Source organism: Lissotriton vulgaris, unplaced genomic scaffold, assembly GCF_964263255.1.
Source record: "Lissotriton vulgaris unplaced genomic scaffold, aLisVul1.2 SCAFFOLD_773, whole genome shotgun sequence".
NCBI classification, from domain to species: Eukaryota; Metazoa; Chordata; class Amphibia; order Caudata; family Salamandridae; genus Lissotriton; species Lissotriton vulgaris.
In genome coordinates this window covers 165,872-183,138 of record NW_028241425.1, presented here as the reverse complement: position 1 = coordinate 183,138, position 17,267 = coordinate 165,872, and the positions used below count along the sequence as shown (strand labels likewise).

General features: G+C 46.1%; 1 protein-coding gene across 1 annotated transcript in view; it reads left to right on the top strand.

Moving 5' to 3' along the window:
• Positions 1–17,267, top strand: part of LOC147671298 (uncharacterized) — a 58,668-nt gene that overhangs the window by 19,038 nt on the left and 22,363 nt on the right. Inside the window, exons 2-3 of the mRNA XM_086948090.1 lie at positions 16,621–16,731; positions 16,969–17,220. Coding sequence (XP_086804216.1) covers positions 16,621–16,731; positions 16,969–17,220 — 363 coding nt within the window. The remainder of the gene's footprint in view (positions 1–16,620; positions 16,732–16,968; positions 17,221–17,267) is intronic.

Below are 17,267 nucleotides of genomic sequence, written 5' to 3'. Positions count from 1 at the left end.
TGGGGATGAGCTGTTTTCTACCCCTATAGCTCCTTTTTGTATAAGGCAGCAGCGAAGTCGAGCAGCTGGTCAGAGTGTGGCATTAACTGAGGTCTTTGGGATGGTTTGTGGGCCTGCCTCGACCACATGGGTAGCTGCTGCATTACCGCACTGTTTGGGTTCTGTCCTTAGAACTTTTGACGCATGAGCCAGCTTGCCAACCAATGCTGAGGTGGAATAGGAATGTTGGAAAGAGGGTTGGCAGTTCCTGGTCGTTGTTTGCTTTGCCGGTCACAATACTTAATGCTCTACAATAAACTTGAAGTATCTACTTATCAGTCCTGTCTTACTGGGATGTTTCACTGGCGACGGCTGGAAGCAAACCATAGACCGGCAAAGCAGGCGATTCTTCCTCTGAACCTGATTTACGGCAGCAGCAAGCTAAAACTTTACAGTAGCTGAGAGCGAGAAGCTTTACAGTAGCTGTCCTTCTCGGGTCAGGTCAGGTCTCGGATAGAACAGACGACACGTGAAGTGCTTGATTTGTTTTGGATTTTCAGATTTTGTGAAGTCGAGGAGGAGTGACGTCACCGTCGCAACGATCAGCTATGAGTAGTTGCAGAAAGCTGTATGTTGCTTAGCAACAGCCCTGTGCAGCCGACACAGAGTATACAATTTCAAGGCGGCCACATTCCTTCAAGGTTTCTTAGCAATCCAGAAGCCAGGGTTTTCTGAGTCAACTCGTGCACCAGGCGCGGCCAGTACAGGTGAGAGTTGTGGGGCGGGGGCGGGGAAAGCCAACAGATGACGGGATAGATAAATATAAATATAAAAAAAACACTTACTTTGCACCCGGCAAGCGCAAGGTGTTTTTAAAAAAAAAAAAAACATTTTCCTATCCTGTCGTTTGTTGCCGTGAGAATGAAGAAGGTACCTTCTCGTTTCAAGGATTATGTGGGGTTCCCATTTTGACAGCAAAAACCTAACACCGGAAGATCGACAGATGAAACCTCGTCATAAGATGAATCACCGTTCAGAAGATGACCTCCTTTCGGGAGACAGGAACACAGAGGAGAAGGTGAAACATCATCCACACCAAGTGTAGTACCTCAATCAACCTCTTCTAACTGGGCTTTTTTAGGAACAGGTTCAACTCCATCAGAAGAACCAGGAGGGGTTGTGGAAAAGACAAAACAACAAGAGGACGCAGTGGCGAAGAACACGAGGAGCCAAAAACCTTAGTCATCAACATTTCCGAACAGAAGATCACTAAATTTCAATCCAAGGTGTTACAAAAAGGCACATCATACGTATATACTTACCATTCCAACCTATTAGAAACCCAAGTATGTACCTACAAATGTTTAATATCATTAAGGTTGAAACACTTCTTTTCTAATGTTGCACAGACCACAGAGGAACCACCCAAGGATACTTTAATGGGATTACGGAAGAAGAGTACGTTTCTACCACCTATCAGTCACAAGGTACTTGATACCTTTGAAAAAGTGGTCTCAAAAGACATAGAACGGATTTACAAACAACCTAAATCTAAAATCACGAATCTCACCCAAAAGGAAAAAATAAGCTTTAAAACAGTTGGCTAAAAACCCACAAATAACCATTCGTCAAGCAGATAAGGGTGGAACCACGATTCAGATTTCTACCTGAAGAATATAAATGAACATGTTAATGACACCAACACTTATACCAAAATTGACATAGACCCTACAAAGGAATTCATAAAATTTCTGTCCACCATCATTGATCAAGCCATAAGTAAGGGCATCATTGGAACCAAAGAAAAATAATTTTTGATTAAAAACAATCCAGCATTGCATATATTTATATGATCCCAAAAGTACACAAGCATCTTACACAACCACCATGTAGAGATATAGTGTCAACAATCAATTCGATTCACAAGCCCATCGGGTAGTATCTGGACAAACATTTACAGCCAATTGTTCAAACCATGGCAACATATATAAAGAATACAACAGATTTTTTAAATAATTTGGAAGAACATACAATTAGGTACACCAAGGATATGATTTTATGTACGATTGATGTCAAATCTCTATACACTTCAATCCCTCATGACCTCGGGTTAGAAGCAATTGCATCGTTTTTAATGTTGTCAGGAAAGGATCAAGAGTTGAAAGTATTTCTAATGGATCTCTTCCATTTTACTCTTTATCCCAGTTACTTCAAGTGGCAGAATGAATACTTTATTCAATCCTCTGGAACTTCCATGGGAAATTGTGCAGCTCCTGCATATGCAAATATCTTCATGTATCGTTTCGAATTGGATAATGTTTTAAAACAACAAAAATGGTCAGAAAATCTGATCTTATATAAAAGATATATCGACAATACATTCATCTTGTGGAAAGTATCAGAAGAAGCTCTACTACATGCTATTGATAATTTGAATCAAGTAAATGACTGAATTAGCTTTACTCACACTATACACAAGGAACAAATCACATTTCTGCATGTCATGATACATAATTCAGATGGAGTCTTGGAAACCACGGTATACACCAAAACTACGGACAGGAACAATTTTTTGCATTTCAACAGTTTTCACCAACATTCTCTAAAAAGACACCTACTATATTCTCAACTATTACGGTTAAAAATAATCTCCTCAACTGAGGAATCTCTCAAAGAAAGCGTAAAGAACACTGTCATAAAATTCAGAGAGCAATGCTACCCCACACATATCCTACAGGAAGCAGTATCAAAAGTTGAAAAATGGAAAGATAAAATCTGTTATAACAACAAGTTAAACCAAAAGATGAAAGTAGAATGGTTTTTGTTTCTAAGTTCTCAACCGAAAGTCAACACATAAAGAGAATCATATTCAAACATTGGCCATTATTAACCTGGGAAGAGGATTTTAACAGATTTTTTTCCAATCCACCAAGATTTGCATATGAACGCACCAGAAATATTAAAGAGTTACTAAACCAAAAAGAATATCGAAAACATCTAACATACAAAGGTACCTTACCTTGCCACAATTGTGGCAATTGCAATTCCATAATAAAAGGAAAAGAACTTCAACATCCAACCCAGGGGACAAAAAAAATTGAGGGTCACAGCCATGTGTGACAGTAGCAACTTAATTTATATGATTAAGTGCCCATGTGGATTGGCCTACGTGGGAAAAACCAAACGCAAAATAAAAACATGGTTTACTGAACATAAAAGTAACACCCGTACTAAAAGTTCCAAATCATCATTGGCCATACATTGTAACACCCATAACCACAATCCTAGTCAGTAACAATTCTTGGTATTGGAGCAATCTCAGACACTTCCAGGAAGAGATAACACACAATATTTGTTGCGTAGGGAGATATTTTGGATTAGCTTTCTCAATACAGCATATCCGAAAGGACTAAATGATCGGGTAGATTTTAACTATTTTCTTTAAACACACGATCTTTCAAGAAATTGTGGACATATGATGATTCTTTGTATGTTGTTAATTTACATTATGCCATTGAAATAGGAGATACCAGGTTTTAATGTGAAATGCATAACATTATAGTATTTCATTAACTTCTACCAGTGAGGTCATGTGAGATGATCCAGCGTTCATTTACCATGACGTATGGAGACCAAATGCGGAAGCGGATCGAGAGCGCTTGAGGAGGCTTGTGATTTAACATACTCTGGGTAAGATGCTTTTTGAATCACGCCTCACTGAAATCACTCCATGAGTGACTTAGAGGATTAACCGGTACTTTCTTTTACATTTTTGTAGTTCGCCAAAAGCTGCATTAGACATGGGACATTACACTCCGTATAAACATGGAGAGTAAACCCATGAGTTCTTTTACCGTATTGAATGTTTAGTTTTCTCGACAACAATGATCGTACGAGTTGTCACACCACTTTTTTATTAATTTACAGGCTTTACTAAATTAAAGCATGCCACAGCATGAACTTAGTGATGAAAGTAAGTTTTTTTAATCCTAAGGTTTGGTACCGGGTGACTTTTTGTAACTACGCCATTGTAAAGAGTTGTTTGCGATGAAGTGAACTAATTTACTGGTTGACTAACCGTCCTCCTTGAATTCTAAGTGTTTTATTGTGAAAAAATGTTTTTTACCATGAAAACTTTCTTGAGAAACACAGTAGTTCACTTTCAGATGAGACGTGCACCATGGGGATATAAGGTATAATGCTGTGTATTTGATGATTTACAGAAAAATATCCCCTGAGAAAGGGCTAAGCCCGAAATGCATTGGACATCATTCTGAATCCATTGATGAACATAATTTTTGTATGAAAAGAATGAAAAATATTTGGAAGAGAAAAGACATTTGAATAAATCTTTCATGAACGTATAAAGAAACTTGTGATTAATATCATTGAAATAATTTTCAGAGCGCATTTGGTGACGTTTTCCACTGCTTCAGGATAGCGCTATCGAGCATATTTGATTTCCTCGCACTCAGGAGGGATTACCAAATTGCACCTACTCACCTTAACATCTTGTTTTTCACTATTTATACCAGGAGTGCGATTGTTCTCTATATTGATTGGACAGTTCCCATTGTAAGCCATTTTATGTTTGTATATGTGTGAGAAAGTGCCATCTTTCTTGCATTGGTATGCCCCCACTTTTTTCTGAACTATTGATGTGCTTTGACTGAGTGTGCCCTGGGTTCCTGCCAACCAGGTGTTCCTTCCCTAAAACTGTGTTGAAACTAAAACCCAATTGGCACCTCTGGCCACCTGTCAGCCCCTAGTAAATGGGGTCTCAGGGGTCTTCTCTAGTCACCATGCCCAGGGCATGGTGACTAGAGAAGACCCCTGAGGGCTGCAGCACTGGTTGTGCCACCCTCAGGGGTCCTGTACCCTGGCACACACACACTGCCCTTGCAGGCTGAGTGCCTACGTACAGAACTAAAACAAGAGTCGACTTGGCACACATCCCTGTGTGCCATGCCCACAGAGCCCACTGTCCTGGCATACTTCAGTCACCGCTCTAGCTGGGTGCCCTATGCAAGAGGTGAGGGCACCGGTGCATGAGCCCTGTGCCCCTACAGTACCCAGTGCCATTCCTGGGCACTGTCAGTGCAGTGATGCCAAATAAGAGTATATGGTGCTGGGAGGTTGTCATTACGAACTCCACAGCACCATAATTGCTACACTGAAGACTGACAAGTTTGGTACCAAACTTCTCAGCACGTTAAACCTGCACTGATGCCAGTGTGGGATTTAATGTAACATGCACGAGAGGGAATCTTAGAGATGCCCTCCAAAACCCGAACCTACAATCCACGTCTGGGCTGAGTGGCTGCAGAGGCTGCCACACAGCAGACATGTTGCTGGACCCCTGGGTAGGAGAGCCCCCGCTCTCCTGGGCCTACAACAATGCACGTCCTGGGCGAGGTGCTATGTCTCCTCCCCCAGGATGGACAGGGGTAAGCTTCAAAGGCATATCACCTCTGAGAGCTTCTCCAGGCCATTTACTGTACCCAGCAACCAGCCTCCCACCAGTTCTACCCCCACTCTGGCGGGAAGACTGTCGGGAAAAACTACGTCAGGAAGGGGGGGTGCCAACCTGTGCCATCTCCACCCCTCAGGTGGAGGAGGCGAGGTGAAGCATGACCCCGGGCTCCGGCCTTCTTGTAGATGGGGAGTCCTGCCCAATCCCAGCTAGGCTCCTGCCCCCCTCCCACAGGAGAGGAGCAGGTTAGGGGGTGTACTCACCCCAGGAAGGGGTACCATTGGTCCCTGCCCTTGCCCTACCTGTAACAAAAATAAAATTGTATTTCGGGGCTCCTTGAACCTTCCTTCTTTAGATCCCGATATCAAAAGATGAAAGAAGATCAAGAAGAAGAAGACCCGCCGCGCAGCTGCTAACAACAGCAACAACTGACTTGGCCCCAGCCCTACCGGCCTGTTGATCGTGGAACCTGCTCCTGCCTAATCCCAGCGACCTCTGCGGACAGCAACCTTGAGACACCCAGAGGACCTGCCTGCCTTGACCCTCTCGAAGATTGGGACTCCCATCAGCAGAGGCTCTGCTGCAACAACCCACCTGGTGCCCACCAGGAAGCTCCCTACCAGCCCACTCTGCACCAGTCGAGCCCAGGCCGGGCCAACCCGAACCAAGACCACGAGGACATCCCCCCGGTGACTGGTACCCGAAGTCCAGTGCCCAAAGACCCTCCTCGACGAACCAGCCGACGCCTGCAGACTGAGAACCAGGGGCCACCCCAACCGCGACCAGCCGAGGGTAAGCTTTTCCGACCCCCAAAGACACCCCGGCGCCCCGCGGCCCCCTGTGCCTCCCTTTGGGGTACCTGCCTGTGCTCCAAGATCCCAACTTACCTCTCGAAGTGCTGGTCGACCCTGGAGAGTCACGTCCTCGAGCCTCCAGCCTTTTTTCCTTTTTCAAGATCCTCATTGGATAAGATTGAGCGCCCGACTGCTCGAAAGCACCCTGCACCCAGCCACCTGAGTGCCGCTGGCTGTGACCTCTCTGTCCTATATTACTTCCCCCCTCACCCTGAGCAAGTGACCAGGAGCCCAGCTCCCAGAGCCGCGTGGCCTGCTAGCCAGCCGCCACCAACTGAAGGCCCCCCTTCCCTCATTGGATAACATTGAGCCTACCTACCTCTGCACCCGGCCGCCCCTGCACCGCTGGGATTGAACTAACTTTACTCACCTGACCCTGGGGAACCCTTGAGTCTAATCCCAGAACCCTAACTTCACTAATCAAGTACTCACCTGGAAACCAGTAATTCACTTACCTGTCATTGGATAACATTGACTCATCTTGATTCGAAAATTTTCTGTGTGAAGTTTTGAAAACTGAAAATATTCCTATAAAATCAGCCAAAGTCCGAATTCGAAAATACTCACCTGTGATCAGCAGAGAAGCCAGTACTGTACCTTTCAGCTCAGTACTGAACCGCTAAAGTAATCCCTAGCGGGTTTACTAGTAGCCTGTAATTTCTCCATAGGAACCCATTGTCTGCTTTTCTATGAAATTTCGTCTGTGTCTACTTTTGAAAACTGCAAATATTCTTTAAAAATCGAACGAAATACTGAAACGCAATTACCTACCTGTTTTGAGTTAAGCCCCAAGTGCTGGCCCTAGGAGACTAGTGCTGGGTTACAAAAGTAACGCAATCGTACTTTACCTGTAACCTGAATTTCCTCCCATTGGATAACATTGTCAGAATCACCTTGAAAAGTTTCTAAGTGTGAACTTTTAAAACAGATTTATATTCAGGAAAATTCATCACAGTAACTAAAACGTTTTTGCTAACCTGGTTTCAGCTTAGACACCAGGACTGAATCTTAGATCTAGTCCTGGAACTACCAAAGTAATCCATAAAGTAATCAACTGTACTTTCCTATGAAAAACCCTTTGAGCTCAATGCTAGAGTGTGTTTAAGAACTGTGTTGCTTATTAGCTATCCTGTAATTATTGTGTACAAACTTATTGCTCTTCTACAAAGTATTTACATGAGAGTACTTGCACCTTGAAAAGTATATATTTTATAACTGTTGGTTCTAAAAATAAAACAACAATATCTGAAGGTATAACAACAATTGGCCTGGAGTTCGATTCTTGAGTGTGTGAAACCTTTTGCTCACTGAGTGTGTACAACTAATGCTTTACACTGTCCTCTGATACTGCCTTACTGCTCGACCAAGCTACCACTTTGGAGAGTAATGTCAGTTCTGACTTTAACCTCTGTTATACATCTGGGGTTGGTGGACTCTATACACACTGTACTTCCTTCTAGTCCAGTATATATAGAGCCACTTTCTCACATTGGTGGCAGCTGTGGGATACAAACTTGCATTTGTTGGACTACTTGGTTACCATCTGATCACATGACAGAAATCATAAATTGCCTTTAGAATTCTGAAATTGGTCTTTTCCAAAAATACAAAAAATCTGGATAGATTTTGTAGACTACTCAGTGAAGACACTGGATAGTTGGTTAACTGGATACAATGTGCATGACTTTACCGGACTGTATAATTTGTTTATGAAGGAACACATTTTAAGTAATAGCACAAATGAAAAGTTACATCAGCCTTTGGTATACCTAGGTCTAATTTCTCCCCAAGAATTGGGAAAGAAGGCTGACCACTGGGTCAAGACTAGGGTGACAAGGACTGCCACTGGGGGTGACCAAAAGAAGGTGGTCACAAACCCCCCCCCCCAGGGGAAAGGTGGTGATAATCCCCAAGATAAAAAGTCTGAGTCTTTCAAAGGGCGCCAAAAACCAGTTCAGGTGGGTGGGTCCCAATCTACTCCCTATGTGCCTCAGCTCTAAAGGGGGAGACACTTTGATCCTAACGAGGCCTATTGTAACAACTGTAAGAAGTTGGGACATTTAACTGTAGACAAAAACTGCCCTACAACAAAGCCCCTAAGGCATCTATTCCAGCTACCTCAGGGACAGTAAATCTACAGATGGTAACAGAGGAGTGCCCAGAGCAAATCTGGGAATACACTCAGGCGAGTCTAGTCTGCTCGGGAAATATGGAGGTTGCCAGTGTGGCTGGGTGGCGAACCAACTGTAACAAATATATGCAATACCCCTCCATCAATGAAACTAGAGTAGAAGCCCTGAGGGACACAGATGCCAGCATCACGATGGTAAGGGAAAAGCTGGTTTCCCCAGAGCGACACCTGATTGGGAAAACTTACCCAGTCAACAATGCTGACAGCACTACCACCCAACGCCCCCTAGCTATGGTAACATTAGGATGGGGGAGGTTACTGGCCTGAAACTGGCAGTGGTCTCACCATAATTGCCAGCTGACTGTCTGATTGGAAATGACCTGGAGACCTCAGCCTGGGCTGAAGTTGAGCAAGTAACCCATGCAGCCATGCTGGGTATCCCTAGACTGGGTGTGTCCAAACCAGAGCACAGAGCAAAAAGAAGGGTGAACAAGTGAGGGTGGAGCCTGAAAGTATGGCCCAACCAACCAAGAGAAAAAGCAAGGAGACTGGGGAACCAGCTTCTACACAGCCATCCTCTCAGGACCCCTCTCCCCAGGGAGAGGACTTGGAAACCCTGGAGGGAATTGAGCCTATGGAGCTTGAGCCTTACCAGGCTGGACTCCTGGGCCCAGGGGGACCCACTAGGGAAGAGCTGTGCCAGGGCCAGCGAGACTGGCCAACTCTTGAAAGCCTGAGGCAGCAAGCAGCTGCAGAAGCCAAGGGAAATGTCAGTGGTACCCACAGAGCTTATTGGGAAGAGGGATTACTGTATGCTGAGGCAAGACACCCCAATCCTGGAGCTACCAGGAAAGTGGTAGTGCCCCAGAAGTACAGGGAGTTCCTCTTAACTTTAGCTCATGGCATCCCCCTAGCTGGACACCTGGGGCAAACCAAAACTTGGGAAAGGTTGGTTAGCCACTTTTACTGACCCCAGATGAATCAAAAAGTGAAGGAGTTTGTGAGCTCCTGTGTCACCTGTCAGGCCAGTGGCAAGACAGGTGGCAAGCCAAAGGCCCCCCTGATACCAGTGCCAGTGGTGGGGGTACCCTTTGAAAGGGTAGGTGGGGACTTTGTGAGTCCACTCGAAACTCCCACAGCCTCAGGGAACAAATTCATTCTAGTAGTAGTGGATCATGCTACTGGGTACCCTGATGCAATTCCCCTTAGGGTCACTACAACTCCTGCAGTAGCCAAGGCCCTCCTAGGTATCTTCACCCGGGTAGGGTTTCCTAAGGAGGTGGTTTCAGACAGAGGTATCAACTTCATGTCTGCTTACCTGAAACACATGTGGAAGGAGTGTGGGGTGCAGTACAAGTTCACTACCCAATACCACCCACAAACCAATGGTCTTATAGAAAGATTCAACAAGACACTGAAAGGTATGATCATGGGGCTCCCTGAAAAACTCAAAAGGTGATGGGATGTCCTGTTGCCATGCCTGCTTTTCGCTTATAGGGAAGTGCCACAGAAGGGAGTGGGGTTTCCACCCTTTGAACTTCTGTTTGATCATCCTGTAAGGGGGACCAATTTGTCTTGTAAAGGAGGGTTGGGAGAGGCCTCTGCAAGAACCCAACAGGACATTGTGGACTATGTGATTGGCCTAAGGTTCAGAATGGCTGAGTACATGGATAAAGCATCCGAAAATCTTGAGGCCAGCCAGGAGCTGCAGAAGCACTGGTATGACCAAACAGCTGCCATGGTTGAGTTTCAACCTGGGCAACAGGTGTGGGCTTTGGAGCCAGTGGCACCTAGGGCTCTCCAAGACAGATGGAGTGGCCCTTACCCTATCCTGGAGAAAAAGAGTGAGGTCACTTACTTAGTGGACCTGGGCACCAACAGGGCCCCCAAAAGGGTTATCCATGTGAAACGCCTCAAACTCTACCATGACAGGGCTGACCTCACGATGCTGATGGTGACTGATGAGGAACAGGAAGCAGAGAGTGAACCTCTCCCTGATCTCCTCTCTGCCAGCCCAAAAGATGGGTCAGTGGATAGAGTAGTCTTTTCAGACACCCTCACTCCCCAACAGCAGGCACTGCAAGCAAGTCTTGCAGCAGTTTGCTAGCATCTATCTTTTCCTTGACCGCTGGTCTGACCAGCAAGTGTACCCATGATGTGGACACTGGTGACAGTAACCCTGTCAAAAACAAAATCTATCGACAATCAGACCAAGTCAAGGAAAGCATCAAAGCTGAAGTCAGCAAGATGATGGAGCTAGCGGTGATTGAACCCTCTGAGAGCCCCTGGGCTAGCCCAGTGGTTCTAGTCCCCAAACCTCATCAACAGGGTAGAAAGAGAGAAATTAGGCTTTGTGTGGACTATAGAGGGCTCAACTCTGTCACCAAGACAGATGCTCACCCCATTCCAAGGTTCAATAAATGAATGAATAGTACTTTTCACTGTGTATTTCAATCCTAAAAAGGAAAGAAAAGTGACAACACAACAATCAAGGGGCCAGATACATAAACCAATTGACCAAAGGTTAAACCAATTTTATGAAAAATCAATTTTCAAAATTCAAATACAAACAATTTATTTACAGCACAACATTATTTTAAAAAACATTTCAATTAGGCACAATTTGAAAAGCACTGCTAGATGCAGTAGGAAAAGTGAAAAGGTACGTGCTCAAGTGAGGGAAAAGGATAAGAAAAATTAAACCAATTTTGTAAGCAAAATTACTATAATTATAGGACAACTAAAATTCAATTATGCAAGTTGAACAATAAGGAAGCCTGCCCACAATACAATTCAAAACAAGAGGGCGGGGAAGGGACACAAGGGTGCAGGCCCCTAAAGCACAGTAAGAACGGGGGGATGGGCGTCGACGTTTCGACCCTGGCGCAATGGAGGGAAGATTAACACCTCTGCTACTGGTCTTCTTCAGGACAGTAAAGGGGTGGAACGAGGAACGTGAGAGTACCAAGGTTTCAAAAGAAATGCAGATATGTCACCAGTAATAGTTCAAGGTGACCGATTAATGGTGTGCCCAATTGTTCCAAATCTTGCCTGCGATTATTGCCAATCTATTTTCGAGTCACTATCAAAGTGAGGGCAGGAAGGGGTTAAGGATGTCCCTTCAAGATTTATAGAAAAACCAGCAGTCAGTTCTCAAAAAACGTCCTCAAGGCAAAAGACGGGGCAACAGCGTCCTAGTCCGCGGTTCCTTGCAAGGAACCGCGGACTAGGACGCTGTTACACCGGCATTTGTGAAACCCATTTGACGTTTGCCTTGAAATTCGGACCCCCGTTTTGAGGAAGCGACGGTCAGACCCGTCTAGAACCGGTTGCGGGCTGATTAAACACCTTCAAATACATTTGAAGAGACATCCTTCATCCCCGTCTTTTGCCTTGAGGACGTCTACCAATGTAGATGGACTTTCCAGGTTCTTCCACTTAGACAATGAAGACTCCCTAGGGCAAGGTTAGTCTCATCACCTTTCGTTTGGGGGGGGGGGGGTTGTGTGAGAAAGTGCCATCTTTCTTGCGTTGGTATGCCCCCACTTCTTTCTGAACTGCTGATGTGCTTTGACTGAGTGTGCCCTGGGTTCCTGCCAACCAGGTACAGGTACCCAGGGCCTGTGTTCCTTCCCTAAAACTGTGTTGAAACTAAAACCTAAATTGGCACCTCTGGCCACCTGTCAGCCCCTAGCAAATGGTACTCTAGGTACCCAGGGCATGGTGACCAGAGAAGACCCCTGAGGGCTGCAGCACTGGTTGTGCCACCCTCAGGGGTCCTGTAACCTGGCACCCACACACTACCTTTGCAGGCTGCATGCCTAAGTACAGAACTAAAACAAGAGTCGACATGGCACACATCCCTGTGTGCCATGCCCGCAGAGCCCACTGCCCTGGCATACTTCAGTCACCCCTCTAGCTGGGTGCCCTATGCCAAAGGTGAGGGCACCGGTGCATGAGCCCTGTTCCCCTTACAGTACCCAGGGCCCATTCCTGGGCACTGTAAGTGCAGTGATGCCATTTAAGAGTATATGGTGCTGGGAGGTTGTCATTACGAACTCCACAGCACCATAATGGCTACACTGAAGACTGACAAGTTTGGTACCAAACTTCTCAGCACATTAAACCCGCACTGATGCTAGTGTGGGATTTAATGTAACATGCACAGGAGGGCACGAGAGGGCATCTTAGAGATGCTCTCCAAAACCTGAACCTACAATCCACGTCTGGGCTGAGTGGCTGCAGAGGCTGCCACACAGCAGAAATGTTGCTGGACCCCTGGGTAGGAGAGCCCCCGCTCTCCTGGTCCTGAAACAATGCACATCCTGGGCGAGGTGCTATGTCTCCTCCCCCAGGATGGACAGGGGGAAGCTTCAAAGGCATACCGCCTCTGAGAGCTTCTCCAGACCATTTGCTGTACCCAGCAACCAGCCCCCCACCAGTTCTACTCCCACTCTGGCCGGAAGATTGGCGGGAAAAACTGCTTCAGGAAGGGGGGTGTGCCAACCTGTGCCAACTCCACCCCTCAGGTGGAGGAGGCGAGGTGAAGCACGACCGCGGGCTCCGGCCATCTTGTAGATGGGGAGTCCTGCCCAATCCCAGCTAGGCTCCTGTCCCCCTCCCACAGGAGAGGAGCAGGCTAAGGGGTGTACTCACCCCAGGACAGGGACCCATTGGTCCCTGCCCTTGCCCTACCTGTAACACCCCTACATTTAGTATTTAGGGGCTCCCTGAACCTTCCTTCCTTAGATCCCAATAACAAAAGAAGACAGAAGATCAAGAAGAAGAAGACACGCCGCGCAGCTGCTAACAACAGGACAACAACAACTGACTTGGCCCCAGCCCTACCAACCTGATGATCCTGGAACCTGCTCCTGCCTAATCCCGGCGACCTCCACGGACAGCAACCTTGGGACACCCAGAGGACCTGCCTGCCTTGACCCTCTCGAAGATTGGGACTCCCATCAGCAGAGGCTCTGCTGCGACAACCCACCTGGTGCCCGCCAGGAAGCTCCGGACCAGCCCACTCTGCACCAGCCGAGCTCGGGCAGGGCCAACCCGAACCAAGACCACGAGGACGTTCCCCTGGCAACTGGGACCCGAAGTCCAGTGCCCAAAGACCCTCCTCGACGAACCAGCCAACACCTGCAGACTCCCATCCCAACCGCGACCAGACGAGGGTAAGCTTTTCCGACCCCTAAAGACACCCCTGCACCCAGCGCCCCGCGCCCCTGCATCCTGTGCCTCCCTTTGGGGTACCTACCTGTGCTCCAAGATCCCAACCTACCTCTCGAAGTGCTGGTCGCCCCTGGAGATTCACCGTCCCCGAGCCTGCAGCCTTTGTTCCTTTTTCAAGATCCTCATTAGATAACATTGAGCGCCCGACGGCTCAAAAGCACCCTGCACCCAGCTGCCTGAGTGCCGCTGGCTGTGACCTCTCTATCCTATCTTACTTCACCCCTTGCCATGAGCAAGTGACCAGGAGCCCAGCTCCCAGAGCCGCGTGGCCTGCTAGCCAGCCGCTACCAACCGAAGGCCCCCTTCCCTCATTGGATAACATTGGGCCTACCTACCTCTGCACCCGGCCGCCCCTGCGCCGCTGGGACTGAACTAACTGTATTCACCTGACCCTGGGGGACCCCTGAGTCTAAGCCCACAACCCTAACTTCACCAACCAAGTACTCACCTGGAAACCGGTAATTCACTTATCTGTCATTGGATAACATTGAAAACAACAATAGGTACCAGAGGGTCTAAAACCAAACACAGCTCAAAGGTGTACGCTAGCCGCCTAATCAACCACAGTCCCCTAATCACCCAGGGGTCAAAAATGATTCGACACAAAAGGCTCTCAAGGGATGAGGAAAATACCCATCAGTCACCATACGGATCCGCCCTTCATCATTTGGGATTTTATCCGGACCACCCGTCTGAGAAAATCAGTGCCACAATCAAAGGATGACCTGGTGGTAAGGAGGTCCCTTACGTGGTTATTGATTACAGTGTGGTCTACCACTCGATCTTAATGAGTGGAAAAAGACATGGGACTGGGGTGTGCAGTGCGAATAAATGTGAGTGAAAAAAGAAACCAAGACAAAAGAGTGTGTTAAAATTGGTCAAAAGAGCACGGAACGATATTTATTCTGTGTATGCTCTCAATACCAAGGTTAAAAATGTATGTAACCTTAGGCAGTCAAATTAGGTAGACTGTCTGAGGTAGGGTCCGTCGACATGTTTCAGCAAACATGGACTATTGCGTCCTTGCTTTCATCAGGACCAGGACTTTAATGCTAATGCTACTGCACAACGTGAATAAATCATAAAGTGAAAGGGTGACAAAAGGAAAAATAAGACAAGTGCAGAAAGTCACCTGTATAGTCCAAATGCCATTACAGTTAGTGCCGATCACTGTGGAAGGAAGTGAGTGTCAGGTTAGGCTATCTGTATCCTATGAGCTTTAGAGTAAGTCCATCATCTATGGATCAACAATGAAATCACACTAAAAAGATGTTGATATATACACTCTTATTATTAGAGAGTCAGTTGCCATCCATTCGGAGATACATATTATTATCCAAACGCCATATAGTTCTTACCTTAATCTGTAAGGTAGACTTGCCTCACCCCACCTGGCCCTCCCCTACCGTAGTGTTTCTTATTGGATAACATTGACCCATCTTGACTCGAACATTTTCTAAATGTGAAGTTTCGAAAACTGAAAATATTCCTATACAATCAGCCAAAGTCCGAATTCGAAAATACTCACCTGTGATCAGGAGAGAAGCCAGTACTGTACCTTTCAGCCCAGTACTGAACCGCAAAAGTAATCCCTAGCGGGTTTACTAGTAACCTGTATTTTCTCCATAGGAAACCATTGTCTGCTTTTCTATGAAATTTCTTCTAAGTGTCTACTTTTGAAAACTGCAAATATTCTTTAAAAATCGAACGAAATACTGAAACGCAATTACCTACCTGTTTTGAGTAAGGCCCCCAGTGCTGGCCCTAGGAGACTAGTGCTGGGTTACAAAAGTAACGCGATCGTACTTTACCTGTAACCTTAATTTCCTCCCATTGGATAACATTGTCAGAATCACCTTGAAAAGTTTCCAAGTGTGAACTTTTAAAACAGCTTTATATTCAGGAAAATTCATCACATTAACTAAAACGTTTTTGCTAACCTGGTTTCAGCTTAGACCCCAGGACTGAATCTAAGATCTAGTCTTGGAACTACCAAAGTAATCCATAAAGTAATCAACTGTACTTACCTATGAAAAACCCATTGAGCTCAATGCAAGAGTTTGTTTAAGAACTGTGTTGCTTATTAGCTATCCTGTAATTATTGTGTGTACAAACTTATTGCTCCTCTACAAAGTATTTACATGAGAGTACTCATACCTTGAAAAGTATATTTTTATAACTGTTGGTTCTAAAAATAAAACAACAATATCTGAGGATATAACAACAATTGGCCTGGAGTTCAGTTCTTGAGTGTGTGAAACCTTTTGCTGACTGAGTGTGTACAACAAATGCTTTACACTGTCCTCTGGTACTGCCTTACTGCTCGACCAAGCTACCACTTTGGAGAGTAAGGTCAGTTCTGACTTTAACCTCTGGGGTTGGTGGACTCTATACATACTGTACTTCCTTCTAGTCCTGTATATATAGAGCCACTTTCTCACAATATGTTTTTACTCTTCACTAAAATGTTATTATTTTTTTGTTTTTCTCCTTTATCCCTGTATGTTACAGTATGTATGATATGCATGATTTTATTATCATTTTATATATTATTGGTTTGTAGTTTTGTCGTTTTAGTTTTATTATAAAGGGAAAGATGTGTTGGGTTCTGTGTTTAGAACTGTTGGTGCATGATCCACTTGTGCAACCATTGCTGAGGTGGAATAGGAATATTGGGAAGAGGGTTGACAGTTGCTGGTTGTCGTTTGTTTAGCCTGTCGCCTTACTTAATGCTCTACAACAAACTTGAAGAATCTACTTACAAATTCATTCTAACAGATGTTTCATGCGTTTGATTTTATCAGTGCAGAAAACGTACTTAGCCTCTAGTAAAACAGCAATAGAAGTACTTGGCCCTCACTTCTTATACACTTCAGCTATTCTGTGAACAAATTATAGCAGTATTCTGGTACTGATGTTCATTTCCCTCACTGTCTCCTCTGCAGACCTTCCAGGCGCCATCCACCCCCAGTGGCGTCCTTCCTGAAGAGTCTGAATGCTCTACCGACACGGAAGTCAGAGGGTGAGCAAGGCGGTATCTTCAGCTCCCACCACGGGTAAGGATGTGTCTCTCACTCGCTGTTTGTCCTCCATCTCTCTCTCCTGCTTTCACCCCATTCATCCCATCTATGTTTATCCCCCTCCTTTTCTTTTGTTGCTTCTCCCTCTTCGTCTCTTTCGGGCGAGCGTGAGCACACTGGCCCTGCTGAGGTGTCCAAACATGGCGCTGCTGCATGACATGTCTTTAATCCCCAGGGCGTGTTCTGAATCTTGTGAATGTTTTCCTCTTACAGGGCCGTGCCTCACCAGAGAGAACAGAGACAAAATCGCCGTCCCAAAATTCCCAAGCGTGGCTGCCCGCTGGGCACCTGCCGGACGCATCACCTTGCCAGTAGGCTTAACGACCTAGTCGAAACCCCCGACAAGGAACACTCCAATACAAGCCCAGGGGACCCGAACGGCTATGGTCGGCGCCGACGCTTCCTACTTGCCCGCCAGGCGGCCCTTAGTCTGGACCCAGCCAGGGGCGACCAGCACAAATCGGGGTTGGTGGGGCAGTGGGCATGAGGGGGTAATGGGATCTAAAAAAAAA